This window comes from Rhinolophus hipposideros (assembly GCF_964194185.1).
Source record: "Rhinolophus hipposideros genome assembly, chromosome: 19".
NCBI classification, from domain to species: Eukaryota; Metazoa; Chordata; class Mammalia; order Chiroptera; family Rhinolophidae; genus Rhinolophus; species Rhinolophus hipposideros.
This window is the reverse complement of record NC_138065.1, coordinates 48,132,172-48,150,538: the sequence shown is the minus strand read 5'-3', so window position 1 is coordinate 48,150,538 and position 18,367 is coordinate 48,132,172. Positions and strand designations below refer to the sequence as shown.

General features: G+C 40.2%; 3 protein-coding genes across 4 annotated transcripts in view; 2 read left to right on the top strand and 1 right to left on the bottom strand.

The window, feature by feature from the left end:
* ANKRD45 (ankyrin repeat domain 45) overlaps window positions 1-18,361 on the bottom strand; it is a 31,066-nt gene extending 12,705 nt beyond the window's left edge. Inside the window, exons 1-3 of one of the 2 annotated variants that reach the window (XM_081026400.1) lie at window positions 18,115-18,361; window positions 6,400-6,751; window positions 5,799-5,966 (exon numbers count right to left, since the gene is read on the bottom strand). In XM_081026400.1, the coding sequence (XP_080882526.1) occupies window positions 5,799-5,966; window positions 6,400-6,736 (505 nt within the window). In that variant the 5' untranslated portion in view covers window positions 6,737-6,751; window positions 18,115-18,361. Of the gene's footprint in view, window positions 1-5,798; window positions 5,967-6,399; window positions 6,752-15,294; window positions 15,382-18,114 lie in introns of those variants that run through there. The other variant, XM_081026399.1, reaches the window with a different exon arrangement.
* LOC308487164 (large ribosomal subunit protein eL31-like) lies at window positions 52-468 on the top strand (the record flags this gene model as incomplete). Its single annotated transcript, XM_081025159.1, has 1 exon — window positions 52-468. Exon 1 carries the CDS (start codon window positions 91-93, stop codon window positions 466-468), a length of 378 nt encoding a protein of 125 aa, XP_080881285.1. The 5' UTR covers window positions 52-90.
* Window positions 2,061-3,118, top strand: TEX50 (testis expressed 50; the record flags this gene model as incomplete). The annotated part of the gene is made up of 2 exons (XM_081026401.1): window positions 2,061-2,384; window positions 2,906-3,118. 2 exons carry the CDS (start codon window positions 2,061-2,063, stop codon window positions 3,116-3,118), a joined length of 537 nt encoding a protein of 178 aa, XP_080882527.1.
* Window positions 18,362-18,367: the final 6 nt, after the last annotated feature.

The window sequence follows — 18,367 nt, the reverse complement described above, 5'->3', positions numbered from 1 at the left end:
TTTCCCCATCTATAAAATGTAAGTAGGAGACGCTGCTTTCCCTCTCCCACAATACCTCGCGCTCTTTCTTTTCAACTTGGGCCCGGCAGGATGGCTCCCGCAAAGAAGGGTGGCGAGAAAAAGAAGGGCCGTTCTGCCATCAACGAGGTGGTGACCAGAGAGTACACCATCAACATTCACAAGCGCATCCATGGAGTGGGTTTCAAGAAGAGTGCCCCACGGGCACTCAAAGAGATCCGGAAATTTGCCATGAAGGAGATGGGAACACCAGATGTGCACATTGACACCAGACTCAACAAAGCTGTCTGGGCCAAAGGAATAAGGAATGTCCCATACCGCATCCGGGTGCGGTTGTCCAGGAAGCGTAATGAAGATGAAGATTCATCAAATAAGCTCTATACATTGGTTACCTACGTACCTGTCACCACTTTCAAAAATCTACAGACAGTTAATGTGGATGAGAACTAACTGCTGATCGTCAAATAAAGTTACAAAACTGCAAAAAAAAAAAAAAAAGTAAGTAATAGAGAACAGCGCTCACAGGGTTGTCACAGGATGGAACAAAATGCAGTACAATGCATGCAAATATCTTGGCACAGTGCCTGGTACGCAGTAATGCACTCAATACGCTGATGTCATGCTTCTCCTCAAAACTCTATAAATGACACCCTATGGACTATGGAATAAAATACAGGGACCTCCACAATCAATGTAGCCACAAGCTATCTTTCCAGCCTTATTCCTTCCAATGCTCATCCCGAAAGCCTATCCATTATTTACTTCCTATTACTGTCTCCAGATGTCAACGTGGCCCACTCCTTCAGTTTCTTGGGTCTCTGCTCAAGCACCATCGTTATCAGAGAGGGCTTTCCTGACTGCCCTCTGTAAAAGGACACACACACTCATTCATTCACTTGCTGGCAACTTCACAACCCCCGTACCACTCTGTTTTTCTCCACAGCATTCCATAGATATAGATTTAGATAGATATTATTTTCTATGTCTCCCTACTAGAAAGTAAACTCCATGCACAGAAAGATTGTTTTGTGCCTAGTTGTATATGCATTGATCCTAGAACACAGGAAATACTCAATAAATCTCTGTCATATGAATGTTGACACAAAATGTCTTTGCTTATTAAGTTTCCTCAACCTCAGATGCCCTATTTGCATGCCACCTACCAAACTTCTACTCATTCTTCACAGCTTACTTAAACACACTTCTATGAAACTCCTTATTTCCCCAGGTAGAACTCGTTGCTCTATCAACTGTTACATGATTATAATTAGCTCTCATTTTTGTCTGCAGTGTCTTGGAACTTTTATTATCTTATTTTTTTTGCTTCTACCTCTAGATTGTTAAGATCCTCAAAGGCAGGGTCTCTGTCTCATTTTTTCTCACGTACCATGCCATGCTATCTTACCATCTCCTCTTTTTCTCACACACCATGCCACATTGCCCACCCCTCACCCACTACCTAACAGCATCACATTGCCACCAAAGGGACACAAGTTAAAAGGGGGAGGCACACAACAGTTGCTTAATTATTTGAAGGGAAGGACCACTCAGAGTGAAAAAACAGAAGCAGAATGTAGGTTGTGTGAAATGGTCTAGCGAGAGATATTTTTTAAGCAGATGTAACTGCCACACTTCAAAAGGGTTGGAAGAGATATAGGTAAATTGTTTCCATGAAATTCCATTAATAGGACTACATTTTGAATTTATTAGCTAGCAAAATATTAGGAAAGTCTTCATTTTTCACAAAATGGGAGATGTTCAAACCATTCTGGCAAAAAGCAAGAAAACGTATCCCTGAGAAACCCAAGTGACTGCTAGGTAACACCTGTTAGTTCCAGTGTGATTCTTTATGACATCACCGAGTCTATCCCTGAGTCACTAGGACTATGTGACAATGATTGTCAGTGTATGTTTCGCAAAGTAGGAAGGTTATCTTAAATGTCTCAATCGGAGAACCACCCTCACTAATACCGAGGGCACTTCTGCTGTCTCTGACCATGTTTTCGGCTACAGATTTGTTTTGTCCCAATTGAGAAAGAAAGATGTCCATTCAAGGAATAGCCCTGATTTTTCCTCTGCTGTTTCTCTGCTTCTTAAGGGAGAGCTTCTGCATTTGCGATGGAACTATCTGGACAAAGGTTGGATGGGAGATTTTTCCAGAAGAAATGCATTATCTGAAAGTCCAGCCGTCTCCATCTCACTGTCTACCTTACCCTATGGACAAACTATGCTGCGATTTTGCCAATATGGATATATTTCAGGATTGCTTACATCTCATGTATATTTTAGCACAAGCTCTCTTTTTAATCCTGTCTGTTTTATCTGTGCATTACCTCGTGGTGAAATGGAAGAAACACAGGAAAAAGGTGAATTAGTGATGCCAGCAGCAATAGTCACAGAATATCAGAGTTTAAAACATGAGATTATCAGCTTCTGTGAGGGAAAGTACCACGTTTTATTTCTCTTTGTAACCCCCTTTCCAAGGGAACTGTATTCTGAGGCAATTGTCAAAGCTCAATGACCTTCATGACAATTATAAAATGACTCTGATTTGATTGCGTTATCCCTTGAGGCTGTCTAGCAAAGGGAAATATTTTGATAATATTCAAATAATTTCTCCCAGTAGAATGTGTTAACCACAAAAAGCACTTTTTAAATGTGTGCTGATGGTGATGGTGATGACTGTATCTTACATGGGGGCACCTACAAAAGAGTATTTCTTCTCCACTTGTATAGTAACCTTTCCTTTGTACAAATAAGTAACGTGTGGTGTTTGGAGTTTAAGTGCATACATCCAGAAAACAAATTTAATTTGAACTATAGTAAAAAAAAAAAAAAAAAAAAAAACAAAAAACACACAATAATATCATTTTTTTTCTCCTTTTAGCTGAAAGACAAAGTCTCCTTAGATACATTTGGTAATGACCTACCAAACCAGTCCATCTGTGACATTGACCAAATACTCTGCAAACTGGTTGCCACAACTTCGATGATGACCGAGTACCTGAATCAGGTATCCCATCATCATTTGGCAAAGAAAATCAAACACCGAAAACCAAAGAAGAAGAAATGTGAAGGAGAAGTAGCCAGAGGATACTGAACACATCCGTGTACAAATGTAGCCCTGACCAATGTGGAGAGTACTCAAGAAATCTATTGAGAACTCAGGTGAGGATAAAAATGGTTCTTTGCGAGCCTTTGTAATTTCTTGTCACCTTTACTGAAACTTTCCAAAGAAGTCTGGGTTGAAAAGTGATCTCTACTCAGCTTAAACAGTCATCCACGCTTAGTAAAGTCCTGGGAAAGGATGGTACACTGTCACTGCTTCAGGTTTAAGTATTTTATTCTTTTTAGTATATTAGGCTACTAGTTATCAACTGATTGGTAGAATAGAGTCTTTAGTGTTTTAATAAATCCCTGATTTAAATATTTGTGACTTTTCTTACGTTCCTGAACAAATTTTATGGCCACCAGAAAACTTAATTTCCTATCTCAGATTGTTAAAATAGTATGAAAGTATTAAGGAACAGATTAATTTTTTAAATATAATGGTTTCCATTTTCAGTTTGGTAAATGATGAACTAAATATCAACATTTTTAAAATATCCAACTTTTGTTGATAAGATGCCTCAATTTTTAAGAAGTATTTCAGAATTTTGTTGCTCAGCCACCTCAATTTTTCAGAAGTATGGTTACCAAACTTACCAACAAAAACTGGGAGACTGATCTGAGACTAGGACAGAGTTCATTAAAAACATGCTAAAATCCCAGAAAAATATGCCAGATCTGTAACATATTGTTAAAAAAAAAAACTTTTAAAAAACAATCCTTGAAACAAAAATACATAACTCTACAGTTTTACAAGTAATAGAAAAGAACAGTGCCTGCCCTGGGTGACTGAGGATTATGTAAAGTTTATGATTCGACTTGCCACATTCTCCTCCTCACTTCCACTCTTCCTTAGCACAACCCTACCCATATTTCCATTATTGTTTGTTCCATCTCTTCAGAGTTCTGAACTGCCAAATAATTCCCTTGAAGAGAACCCTGATATATTTTTCTTTTAATGAAGGACTCTTGAACACTTAAGAAGTCTCCAAACCTCAAAAACATTTACCTCGAATGGCATTTTCAGCAGTATGGAGGGGACTCTGGGGTAGGGAGTCCTCAACCACTCTCCAGGTGTCTCCTGCTCTAATTACTAGAACAAGAAATGGGAGGTAGTTTATATTCTTGGTAAGTCTGAACTACAATGTTAAATCTCACATTGAGTAGTTGGGGTTTCGGACTACATTCCAGAGCTACATTACCACAAAGCTCCAATCTCTACAAGTGTACTGCTGATCTGGAAACAGAATACTAGTTTATAGTATTATAGTCTTCTTTCGTCTTCATCACTGGGAAATGTTAGGTATAATTCCCCAAGAATGTAAGGACTGAACTAAAACAGATGGATATTAGGGAGAAGGACACCAATGAAACTCCACACCCAGAGCCCCAGCCTGTTTCTTTCCAGAAAAATTACAGAAAAATTTGTCCCTGAATTGTGTTTTTTAAGTACTGGGGGTCATTCTTTAAAAATGGATTGTAAATTATATAATGTGAATTTCACCTACAATAACTATTCATTGTGGGATCAAGTCAATTCTTTGCTATTTGTTTTCCTTTTACTTACAGATCTAATCATAAAAATTGAAGGTACGGACAGAACTATTGCCCCTAGAAAACATTCAGTCCAAGTGGACAATTACCTATAAAATAATCCACAAAGTATAATTCACCTTCTCCTTCCCAACTGTGCTTCCTTCCCCCAGTTTCCTTATTTCTATTAACTGTCCTGGTCCCTGGCTCATTTTACTGATAAGCAAGCGCCTTACTGCTACCAGGTGACTCTTCCTATAACTTTCATCCTCTTCCCTTCCTCATAAGAATTTTCAGTGGCTCCAGTGCTTTCTATCATCTCATTTAATTCTCACAACAACCCCCAAGCGGAAGGACTTATTATTGGCCCCTTTTTCTGGAAAATGAAACTGAGGTATAAAGAATGTAAGTATGTTGTCCTTGGTGACATAGGTTTCAAGTGGAAACACCAGTATTTCAAGTCAAGTAATGTACTTACTAACATTTATTATTCTGCCTGTGCTGTAGCCTACCTGTGCAAACTGACTTGAATTCCAGTAAGGCAACCTCGTCACTCACCTCCATCCCTCAAGGTGCCACTTTCCTTCCCAGCTCTTTTAAGATTTTGCTCACACCCTTTTCCCTTCTATTGCGTATTCAAATCCCATCTCTTCTAGGAGGCCCAGCTCAGCTCCTGCATGCTCTGACCACTCCATAGCACATATCCCCATTCTGCTGATTTACCCTTACTCCATCTTTCTTTTGTTGTTATTTAACTGTAGGGTGTGTCTACAGCTTATCATCCCCCACCTACCAAATGCCCAGAGGGCAGGGGCAACCAGTCGTACCTACAACAATGTTGTGCTCAGTGGGCATTTAATAAATGCCGGAAAACACAAATGCAAATAACTGCACAGAGTGAATGCCGGGAACTTCGTGAAGCACGAATTTTCCACCCACTGTTGGTACCCAGGCACAGGTATATCTCCGTAAAATCGCTAAGCTATATTCTACAGGCCTATGGAAATGACTTACGCAGAATGTTCGTACAACTCAAAAGAACGCATAATTTTTTTTGACCTTTGATTGAAGCATCACATCACACAGGAACGTGCCCAAGTGGTCAGTCAGTTCCCCCAAAACCCTGTGAGCTTCCTTACCTGCCCAGTCCAGGAATTCAACACACGCGGTCTGGGAATATCGAGCGGCAACGTCTCGAGCACGTTCTTCCCGGAAGTTCAGAGCTTCCAGGTCAACGTCCAAGTCCACCAGTGCTTTCAACGTTCCCAGACGTCCCCAGGCTGCAGCGCAGTGCAAGAGCGTGTAACCTGCCCAACGGGATGGAGATATTCAGGTGCAAAGGAAGCCGCCCAGCAAGGCTCAGCATCACTGCAGTCATGTTACTAAGCACTGACTGTCAGCCAACTTAGGCTGTGCCAAGTACTACGAGACCTTTACACTTATTTAATCCTCATAACACCCTCTAAGGAAAACACAATTATTAGCCCCGTTTTGCAGGTGAAGAAGTGGAGACACAAAATGGTTAGGTAACTTGCCCAAGTCACACAGCAAATGCCCTTAACTATACCATGCTGTACCGTATCAACATGTATACACACATTCATTCGTATGTATGTGTGCGTGCATATACGACATATGCAAAATATACGGCAGGCACATCAAATCTATCTGACTTTGAAGACAGCGCATAACATCTTTACACTGTCATGAGTAACAGTGAAGAGAGAAAAGACCAAATACCTCTGGCAGTTTTTTCATTCAGATTCACACCATATTTTGCCAAAGCTCTGATCACATCACTTTGCCCGGCCATGCAAGCGGCATACAACAAATTTCTCCCAATGATGTCTTCTTCCAAGAGGAGCTGCATGGCCTGGTCATGATGAGGGTTCTCAGGATCCTCAAAAATCTTCTGTAAACCTTCCACATGCCCCGTGAGAGCAGGTTGCAACAGAGGATTAATGGTGCCTGTTTTCTCCTCTTCCTTCTCCTCTTGCTCTTCAGCTTCTTCTTTTTGCTGTGAGAAAATTAATGGTTTTTCTGAACTTTCTGACTTTGGGGGTCCTTCTGACTCCATTTACTCCAAAACTACCTGAGACCAAAAAAAAAAAAAAACACAAAGGAATAGAAATATACTCCGACAAATCGGTGTTTATTGATTTATTCGGTTAGTCCATTGACAATATACATGGCATGAAAATATTTAACTGATTGAATAATTATGAAATAAGGTAATTACCCATTCAATTAACAAAGTTTATGGTGTACCTACTGTAAGTCAATACACTGCTTGGATATATACAAAAATGCTGACTACGTGAGATGAATGGTAAAGAATAGCAAATTCAATACAAAAAGGAGTAGCGATCAATACGGGCAAGATTCATTGGGAAAAGAGTGAAAGAGAATGATAAAGAGACTCGCCTGCCTAAACATGGGTCCATACTGCAAAGAAGTGAGAAATACAGTTGGATCATTGGAGCCAGATTTTTAAGACCTTAAAACATTAGGCACTGAAGTTTAAAAAGAACTCAGTCACTCAGTCATGCTTACTGAAAGCTTACTAATGTACTCAATGCTGGGTAGACATTATGTAAACTACAAAGAATGACATTTATTTCCTGCCCTCAACAACTCACTTTTTCAGGGGAGAAAAGGTGACATGTGCAAAATACGTGTAATAAAAGGTCACAGATGGTAAGTATCACAAGAGATGAAGTGCTATGCAAATTTAGAAGGGACAAGATTAATTCCAGATAGAATTAAAATCCAGATGGAATATTAAATTGGGAACGATTCAGAGAAGAGTGGCACAGTTCCTTCCTATGTATATAAGAACGTTTGTAGCATGGGTGTTCATACAGCAAAAATCCTAGGTGGGGGGAAAAACAAGATGCCCATAAACTGGAGCATACACTGTGGCATATTTACACAAAGTCGTATATGGGAGATAAAGTGAGTCAATTACAGTCGTATACCAAGTGGCGAGCAGCTCTGACAGGGCTCCCTCACCCTGCACCCTGGTATTCACACCTCTGTCTTTGGGTAATTCTCTCCCCGTGAACACGGGCTAGACATAGTGACTTTCTCCTAATGTGATGGGATGTCACTTCTGTAATTCAGTTACAACAGACTGTGACTTTTGTCTTGTTGGTATTCCCTCCCTGGCTCTTCTCACGTTCTCAATGATGGAGGGGGCCACCTTTCAAGAAACAGAGGGCAACCTCTGGCCAACAGCCAGTAAGGAACTGAGGCCCTCAGTCCAATAGGTCATGAGGAACTTAAATTTACCAATGACTGCTGAGTGACCTTAGAAGTGGGTCTCCCCAGCTGAACCTTGAGATGACTGTGGCCTCAAACACACCTTGACTGTAGCCTCATGAGAGACCCTGAAGTGAAAGATCCAGCTAAGCTGTGCCCTGATTCTTGACCCAGAGGAACTATGACATAATGAATGTGTGCTATTTTAAGCTACTGAGTTTGTGGGTAATTTGTTACATGGCAATAAATAAGGCACACAACAATATGAACGAATCTCAACAATACAATATTAACTAAAAAAGTAAATCCAAAAGAATATATCATATGTAGTATATTTTTGTGACGTTCAAAGCCATTAAAATTAAAATAAACTTTTTAGGAATACAAGTAAATTCAATGACACTATTCTAAAATGAAGCAGAAGTAAAGCAAGATTGAACACAAGATTCAGGATAGTGGGGGTGGAAAGATGCAGGAAATAAGATAAAGGGCATCATATATTTAGTAAAGAATATGTCATTTAAGCTGGGCCATAAAAAGTGGGCAAGATTTGGTCATTCAGAAGTCAGAAGGAAAAGAAATCTAGTTAGAAAGAATAATGTCTCTTGTTACTAGAGCTCTACATTAATCTCTACCTTCACTAAATGTGTATAATACTTATATGCATAAGTTGTTGAAGTTAAGAATTCTTTGATTGCAAGTAATACAAAAATAGTAAGATTGACTTTTTAAAGTAGATTATTTTCACAACATAACAAGACATTTAAAGGTGGAGATAATTCAGCAGCTCAAAAATATACTCATAGATCCAAGCTCTTTCTATCTTTGTATTCCATCATAATGGAATGGCGGTTGCTTTATGATAACAAGATGGCTATCATAATTCCTGTTACTACGTCTGCATTTGTGGAGATGTGAGGAAAAAAGAAGAATGATTTCCCTGCCTCTATAACAAAAGCAAGCAATGTAGAAGGGGGTAGGAATGCAAGGTGAGCTAATTAACCATAAGATTGAATCCAAATCTTATCTTTGAGATTGTTTCTTTCAATTCCTTCATTTTACAGAATAATGCAGAAAGGAAACTTGGAATCCTTTTGAGTGCCTGGAGTCCAACTCTCCATCCTCCCAACACACACACACACACACACACACACACACCCTTAAAGAATCCCGATCTCTGTTTTAGAGAATTTTTCTGATGAAGATAAAGCTAACTTCCCACTACAGAAGTCAAAGAGGCAAGATCCTCCTCTCCATCTCAGCACACTTGTGGAGGCAGACACATAAATTAGGCTCAGCCGGTCAGCTGTTCAATCCCAGAATCTTAACTCTTGTGTTTCTGTTGTTAATCATTTCATTTTTTAAATTGCTATGTAACACTGCATTAGTTTCAAGTGTATAACATAATGATTTGATATATGAACATATTGCAAAACGATTACCACAATAAGTTTAGTTAACATCCATCACTTCACATAATTACATTTTTTTCCTGTGATGATAACTTTTATGATTATATTAGCAATTCTCAAATACAATATAGTATTATATTCAATTCAACACAGTACTGTTAACTATAGTCGCCCTGCTACATAGCACATCCCCAGCATGTATTTACTTTATAACTGGAAGTTTGTACCTTTTCACCGCCTTCACCCATTTTACCCACCCCCACCTCCACCTCCAGTAACCACCAATCTGTTCTCTGTATCTACGAGTTCAGGTTTCTTTTTCTAGCTTCCACATGTAAGTGACAAGGATCTTGACTATTGGACAAGGGACACAAGACATGAGGCTAGTGGAAGGTAGCTCATCACAAGTGACAGCAGCAGTGTGATCAAAGTTCCTGCTATGACAGCATGGTTCTTGTGGTCTGACCCTCCACAGCCCCCTTGTTTTCAGCTCATCTCTAGCCTCCCAATGGTCACGTGGGCCTCTGATATACCGCATTTCCAAAAAAATAAGACCTAGCCAGACAATCATATCTAATGTGTCTTTTGGAGCAAAAATTAATATATGACCTGGTCTTACAGTAAAATAAGACTGGGTCTATAATATAATATAATATAATACTGGGTCTTATTTTACTATAAAACCGGGTCTTCTATAATATAATATAATACAATACAATACAATACAATTACCAATTACCATATTAATTTTTGCTCCAAAAGACACATTAGAGCTGATTGTCAGGCTAGGTCTTATATTCGGGGAAACACAGTAGTAAACAATTGTCTTCCTCAAAATCTAGTGTTCCGTTTTTAAGAATAGAATCCATCCTATTTTCTTTTAACCACGCTTTTTTTTGAACCAATATTTATATTAGAATAAAACTATTTCCCAGTCTCTTCTGCAACATGGTATGGCCATATACCCAAGTAGTAGACAATAAGACGTAAGTAGATATGTACTATGCAATTTCTAGGAAAGTATAATTCCTTCTCACTGGATTGCAAGCATGATGGCTGGAGTCTGCACAGCTAATTTAGATCATGAGGTAGATGTCTTGTCCAGATATATATATATATATATATATATATATATATACACACACATACACATATATATGTAATTTCACATATTGTACATACTGTATTATATATTGCATAGTATTACTTCTATTATAATATATAGTATAAGTTTATGATATCTTGTTTTAATTATATATGTAAATATATATAACTTCTATTAACACGGTGACCAAATAATTTACTTTTCAGTCATAATGGATACTTTTATACTGGATACCTTGCATATATGGGTATTTTTGTGTACATATGTGTGTGTGTATGTGTGTGTGTGTGTGTGTGTGTGTGTGTATAATTGAGTAAAATACTATTATTCTTTACTACATGTAACATACAGATATTTTTATTTCAATTCTTTTAAGGCTGGGTGCCACCCACATAAATTGATTTCATGACCCATTAATGGGTCAGAACCCAGAGTGTGAAAAAACATTAGTCCTGAACCACTTGGGAGACTATACCAGGAAATCTACAAGAGTGACTGTAACAGAAATCAGATAGCATGTGTGACGGTTAATTGCTTGGGTAACACATGTCCCAATGTACCCAGGACAGTTCCAGTTACATGTGTTCTCTGGTGTCATTTTCAATAGCATTCTCTCTCACTCTCAGGAGTACCTGTTACTACTATCAGTAAATTATTTTGTCACCCTTTCAACAACACTGTGATCTTCTGGAACATTTTGGCTAAAGATATCCATATTCAAACCTTGGAGAATACAGCCAGGATGTGTTTGGAATGCCTTTCTTCCCTGGTCTAGCAGGGGCCCAGACACGAGACCTTGAAGATACTGAGAAAATCCTATTTGCATTTCATACGTACACCTGCAACTAGGCCTAGAATTGCTTTCTTTCTCCTCCATTACTACTAGCTAAAGGAATGGCCAAGCTGTAAATCTACCTCCTTCCTAAAACTTTCCTTGACTCTTCTCTGAAATGCACCAGGGCCTTTCGCTCCTCCGAACTTCAGAGGCCATTATAGACAGTCTTTACCATACAACTTAGCAAGTATGGTATTACACTATTTCCTATTTGTTTCAAGTATGTAACTCATCTACTCAATTAGACTGTAAACTGGATAGGATAAAACCTTATGCTTCTCTCGTGTCACTTTCAGACTTACTACAATTCTTTATATATCATATGTGTTCAATCATTCTTAACGTCAGGCTTGAAATTCCCACTGCTTTTCTTCACAGCCAAGAGCAATGGGTTTTAGAGTCAGAAAGACTTGATTTCACAGTCTGACCCTGAAACTTCTTACCTTGTTACCCCGAAAATAAGACCTAGTTGGACAATCAGCTCTAATGCGCCTTTTGGAGCAAATATTAATATAAGACCCAGTCTTATTTTAGTATAATGTAAGACCCGGTCTTATCTAACATAATATAACATAAGACCAGGTCTTATGTTAATGTTTGCTCCAAAAGATGCATTAGAGCTGATTGTCCGGCTAGGTCTTCTTTTCGGGGAAACATGGTAGTTGCATCATACTAGGCAATTTACCTATTCTCACATAGGAATAACATTGGAACCTGGTTTACATGACTGTTGAATCAAAAGAAATTAGAGGGTGCATGTGCCAAGCACATGGTGAACACTCAGTAAACAGAAGATGTCACCATCCCCAGTCCTCCAGTGAAAGCATCCATGAAGCAAAACAAAAGATGGTAATGCTATTATTTCTTATTTAAGCACACAGTTTTGCTGTATAGATTCTTGAGTAAATGATTTTCAACTCTACCACCACCAAACACTTCATTATTCTGCATCTAGAGATCAATCTGATCCCAGGTAAATTCAAAGATTTGGAGATAAACTAGATCAAATCTGGAAATATGATTCAGGCCAGAATACTCAAAGCTATCCTTGGAACACCTGTAAATGCAGCTTAATTTCCCTATCAGTCCAGAACTAACATGATTAGGGCAGCAGTTCTCAAATTCTTTGATCTCAGGGCTCTTTACAATGTTAAAAATTGAGAACCACTCCCCCCCACCCTGCCAATTTTTGTTTCTGTGGATTATTGTATTAATTTTTTACCATATCAGAAGTTAAAACTGAGAAATCTTTAAAATACTTAATTTATCTTAAAAACAATTACATGTTAACATAAAAATATAGCTTATGTAAAATAACTGTATTTTACAAAAAATATTGAGAGGTGTGGCGTTATTTTACATTTTTGCAAATCTCTTTAATGTCTGGCTTCATAAAGGACAGATGGATTCCCATATCCACTTCTGCGTTCACTGTGATGACAGGTAATGTGACACCATGTCATGTAGCCTCTGGAAAACCACTGTAACACGTGAGAGGGAGAATGCAAAGGCAAATAATGCCTAAGAATCAACATGAAGATAGTTTGACCGGTAGACTCCCTGAAAATGTCTTAAGGATCCCCAGGGGTTCCTCAGACCACACTTTGAGAACCACTTGACTAAGACTCGCCCTCAAGCCACCCCGATTTATTGTCAAACCCTCAAAACTGTTCCAGTCCAAATCTGGACTAAACTGAAATCAGCCTTTCTGAAATAAAAGGACAAACTGAAGTCTTCCACGGTATTTACCCTTAGACCTGACGTTTAAAAGAAAATATCTAACGAGGAGAATAAAAGTAAACTCTCCTGTCCTGTTTGGCAGTGTATTGCTGATGGTGTCCTTTATCATATTCTGTCTTTGGAAGACGGAGCATGAGGGGTTTGTTTTTCCTTCTTACTGTGTTTCCCGGAAAATAAGACCTAGCCGGACCATCAGCGCTAATGTGTCTTTTGGAGCAAAAATTAATATAACACCTGGTCTTATTTTATTATAAGACTAGGTCTGTAATATAATAATGTTATATACAATATAATAGATATAATATAATAAATGTAATAATGTAATACCGGGTCTTATATTAATTTGTGCTCCAAAAGACGAATTAGAGCTGATGGTCCAGCTAGGTCTTATTTTCGGGGAAATACGGTATAACATAGAAACTTTAGGATGTTGTAAAGTATGTTTACTGTGAATATAAGTACTAATAGAATGATCATAATAATATAGCTTTTCTGTTGTTCCTTTTATCAATATTCTATATATTTAAAAAATTTAACTTTCTCACTAATATTTTTGGTTTAGAAAAGTTATTTTCCATGAGAAACACATAATTTGTTTAACATAAAATGGGTTTATTTTTGCTATTGTTCAAAAAATTAACAAACATTTTTAAAATTCTCAGTTTTAATTTCTAATGCTTCCTATATTTATAATAGTTACTATATATATATATATGCATAGCTATAACCCACATAAAGAAAAGCTCTTTGGGATCAATCATATTCAAGAGAGAAATGGAGTCTGGAGACAAAAAGTTTGAGGACCACTGCTTTAGGACATATATGAGATCTAAGAAGTAGCAGGGGGTCTTGCCCCCCACCTCAGTATAACTGAGTGGTCCCAGGCGCCCTAGCGCCAGGGGGAGTGACTGAGCCCTGACTAAACCAGGAGACACCTGTTCACAAGGTACAGGAGCTCAGACATGGCAAAGGGACACTTCCCCATAGACACTTCCCTATAGATCTCATGAGCCATTCACATGTATCCACAGTATCCAGGGCACCATCTTAAGGAGAGAATTGGGGGAGAAGTTATCTGAGAACCTAAGCATTTGTGTATAAGAGAAATTAAACATTAGCCAAAGGAGACAATTATAGATTGAGATCAACTTTAAAACCAATTGAACATTTCCATTACTTTTTCCTAAAATCAATGAATGCTCATGAAAGAAACTAGATCACAGACAAAAATAAATTACTTTCTTTGTCCATAAAAGTTATAACATGAATCAGAATTGCAATCCCACTACATATAACCAAAAGTTCATAGAGCGTATGAGCGGGAGGGCAGAGGGAGGGCTGGAACTATGAAGAATGGCCTACTGGGCTGTGAGTCAGAAGACCCATGGTTTCCTTCTGATTCTGGTTATTATGTGAATTTTCTGAACTCACTCTCCTCATTTGTGAAATGAGAATAGCACCTGCTCTGCCTTACTAAATTAGTGTGGGAAAATGGGCCTATTAACTTTTCCTTTTAACTACTATACAGTGAACTCTTTTGGAGGCTGCTAAGGCACTAATAACAGAAAATCAGACAGGTCCTGGTCCCCACCCCACTGGCCGTTAAGAGTCCGGTGGGGGAGACACAAGTAAATCATCAGTGACAGCGTGAGATATAGGATATAAGGGAGATCAGCAAAGGGCGCTTTGAGAGTAAACAAGAGAGAAAAGTGGGGAGGTCCCGGAAAGCCTTCCCAGTAGAGGTGACACTTCAGTATTGAAGAATAGGGGCCTTAAAAGAACGGGGGAAAAGACAATCCAGGTAGGAGTAGCATAAACAAAGGACAAGGAAGCAGACAAGGCAGCATGAGGCTGTGGTAGAGGAATTGGTGTTAGGGGTCTAATTTTTAAGCCAAGTTTTAAAAATGTAGTCCCTTGAGGATTTCAAGTCCCAGATCAAGGACCAGTTCCCCAAAGGCTGCCCTGGACACCAGGATTAAACAAAGGGAAGGCCTGAGAAAGAGGATACTGAGTGGCAGCCCTGCCTTGCGACCATGAGGTCTGGCGGAGGGGGTACCGGCCACTTCTGGGCAGCGGAGTTTGCCTTTGGACCTGAATCCCGCAGGGACCTCCCGGGATTCCCCGCCCCGCCCAACCCCCCAGCCCAAGGCTGCCCGCGAGACAGGTCCCGCTACCCAAAGCTCAGAGCAGAGGCAAAGACTCCTCCCCTCCAGCACCTGCCCGGGAGAAGCCCATTGCCCCCACTGCCACCGCGGCCCTCGGCGCGGGTACCCTGCACTCACCGCTCTCCTGGCCCCTGGGCTTCCGCGGTTACCATGGTGACGGCGCACCCGGCGAGCCGTAGCACCACCACAGCGCCGTGGTTCCGGCTGCGCGCGCAGGTAAAAGTTGCAAGTGTGGGGGGGGGAACGCCGATGGAGAGGGATGGTTCAAGCCGGACTGACTTAAATCATTGTGTTCGGACGGTGGCGTGCTCGGGTTTTTCTTTATTTTGTAAGTTTTATGTAACGTGATCTATATTTATTTTACATTTTAAAAACTAAAAGTTAAAAATAAGAAGTGCACATTGTTTGCCTACCTGTCCTAGTATTATCTTTGGCCTTTAAATGGAAGAATTTTCCCGAAATAGAAGGATGCATTCTAAAAACTATGAAAGATCGTAATTATAACGCGCAGCTCACTTAATGTTTTAAATATTGGAGCTCTTTCTCTTATGGTTTATGGTCATTGTCACCCACAAGTAGCGTTTCCTGAGACTTCACAAAGTGCCAACTGTGGCAGGAGTGGAAGAAACTTGGAAACGATCTTCTGATTCAGGAATTTCAGGTCCAAAACAGACTACTTTTAAAAGGGGGTAGTGGTGAGGGTGGCACAGGGTATCAAAAGAAACCAGCAGAGGGCCAGCAGGTGGCTCAGGCGGTTGGAGCTCCATGCTCCTAACTCCGAAGGCTGCTGGTTGGATTCCCACATGGGCCAGTGGGCTCTCAACCACAAGGTTGCCGGTTCGACTCCCACAAGGGATGGTGGGCTGTGCCCCCTTGCAACTAGCAGTGGCAACTGGACCTGGAGCTGAGCTGCGCCCTCCACAACTAAGATTGAAAGGACAACAACTTGACTTGGGAAAAAAAAAAGTCCTGGAAGTACACAGTGTTCCCCAATAAAGTGCTGTTAAAAAAGAAAAGAAAAGAAAAGAATCCAGCAGAGAAGCGTCAAGCTTACCCAGAAATTATATAAATGTTCACATAGAGCAGACTGAAGACAGGGACGTTTTTCTACTGAAGACAAAAGGGTGAAGGAAAACATTCATTTCTTTACCATCTCTACAAGAAAATCATTAGGGAGGATATAATACTTTAGAGAAGTTCAGAACATTTGAACTGAAGGTTGAGTAGCTTGGTTTGAAAATGAACATTTTGATACGTTCTTTTTTTCACAAGGATTATGCAGCTGTAAAAAAAAAAAATGAGGAAGGTCTCTAAATACTTAACGCCTCCATTGCTATCCATGAGCCCAGTTATGTATAGGAGTCTCCTACCATCAATCTAGTTTGTGGAGGAGAGCCATTACTGAACTCGTTAGTGATTCTGGGTACCCCTCTCACCAGCACCTGCCTTATTACTTTGTTAAATGATGTATCCTCTGGTCCCTCCCATGGAATGTAATTGCCTGGTGGGTTTTCCAGGCTTACACAATATATTCACTCTAGCTTGCTCACGTTTTTAAACCTTTTAATCCCCAGTTCCACTGCCTTCCTTGGCAATCCTGGCATCTTTACCTCATTTAGTATGGGCCATCACTCTCCATGCTTATGAGGCCATTTTTTTTCGGCATGTTTGCACCATCTCCTGAGATCCTTGTGAAGTTGTTAAATCCTGTATCCCAGGAGAGAGCTTCCAAATTAATTAAGTCTCCCTTACTCAACTTTGTATTCTGTCTCCATTGATCCAGCACTCTTAAGAATTCAGAATTCAGTCCCATGTGTACTCAGCCAGATGTCCCCATCCCATATGTGAAAGTCCCACTCTTTCCCAACTAGCACCCTGTCCTTGGCATAGCGGATGTGCCGATATTGAGAGTTTACTCTTCTTCGAGGTTCTCCTACTCTTATGATCAAGTCTTGGACCTGCTCCTCAGATTTTCCTGCTCTCCAGTGGCAGAAGATGTATTCATTACCTAGGCCATCCTTTGACGTTGATGCTTAGTTTTTAATAGCCAATTTATCACTGTATTCCATTAGATAGCATCAAATGAGCTTAGCCACAGATAGCATCAAATGAGCTTAGCTACAGCCCACCCATATTTCTTCTAAATATCTCTAACACCTAATATATTGCACCTACTAGAGTGTTTCCTTCCACCAGAATATACAGTTTGCCAATAGTTTCAACAGTGGCACTACATTGTGTCAGGGACTACCTGTACTCCCTCTTGCACCAGTGATGACATCCTCTTTTCTAGCCTGGCAGCAGATGATCCACACCAAAAAAATCCCATCTAAGTGACTGCTTCTTGAACCACTCCTGTCATTCCTGGACTCCCCAAGAAGCATATTCTGAGATAGAGTTTAGCAGGCAGGAAATTTATTAAGGGATGCGCTTGAGATCAACACCTGGAAAGAAAGGTAAGGAAACAAAGCAGAGGGGAAAGTTGGGCTGCAAGGTAGTCTCAACAAAAGCCTATGCAGACCCTCTGGGGAGCTCTGAAGTTTGGATGGCCCTTTAGAACTGTCCCAAAATGGGGCAAGGAAACCGTGCCTTTGTACCCCACCATCAATGAGTCACTGGTTGCAAGGAACCCCAGGAAAGGAGTAAGGCTGTGGGCAGGCAACTTCTTCCACAAAGGTGCTTCCCAGAAGGCTAACAGATAAGATCTCTCAGTCAACAGCACTTCTAGTGGCTGAGGGATTATGTCCTTCATTCTTTACGGATGATTATGTCCTTCATTCTTTACGGATGTCTGGGTGATGTACCATGTTTCCTGGAAAATAAGACCTAGCCTATTTTCGGGGAAACAGGGTAATAGATACATGTGGACCCCATGTATGCATGCATCAATCATTCAATCCACAATTAGGGACAAGACTGTGCCAATAGGAGACTCACCTGCTACAAATAACCCCAAATTCCTAGGTTTCCGTGACAACTCCCATCTTTCTGTTGCCTTCTCCTGTGGGGGAAAAAAGAGGAAAGGAGGAGGCTTCAGTATTCCTATACCGCCATTCAGCGATGAACTCGCAAAGGGGTCACCCTTTGGGGATACAAGAAAGCGGACCAGAAGACGCGCAGTGCTTGCGGTTAGCTGAATCCCCAGCACGGAGAGCGGCTACTTCCTGAGCCGCCGGAACCTCTTGGCGGA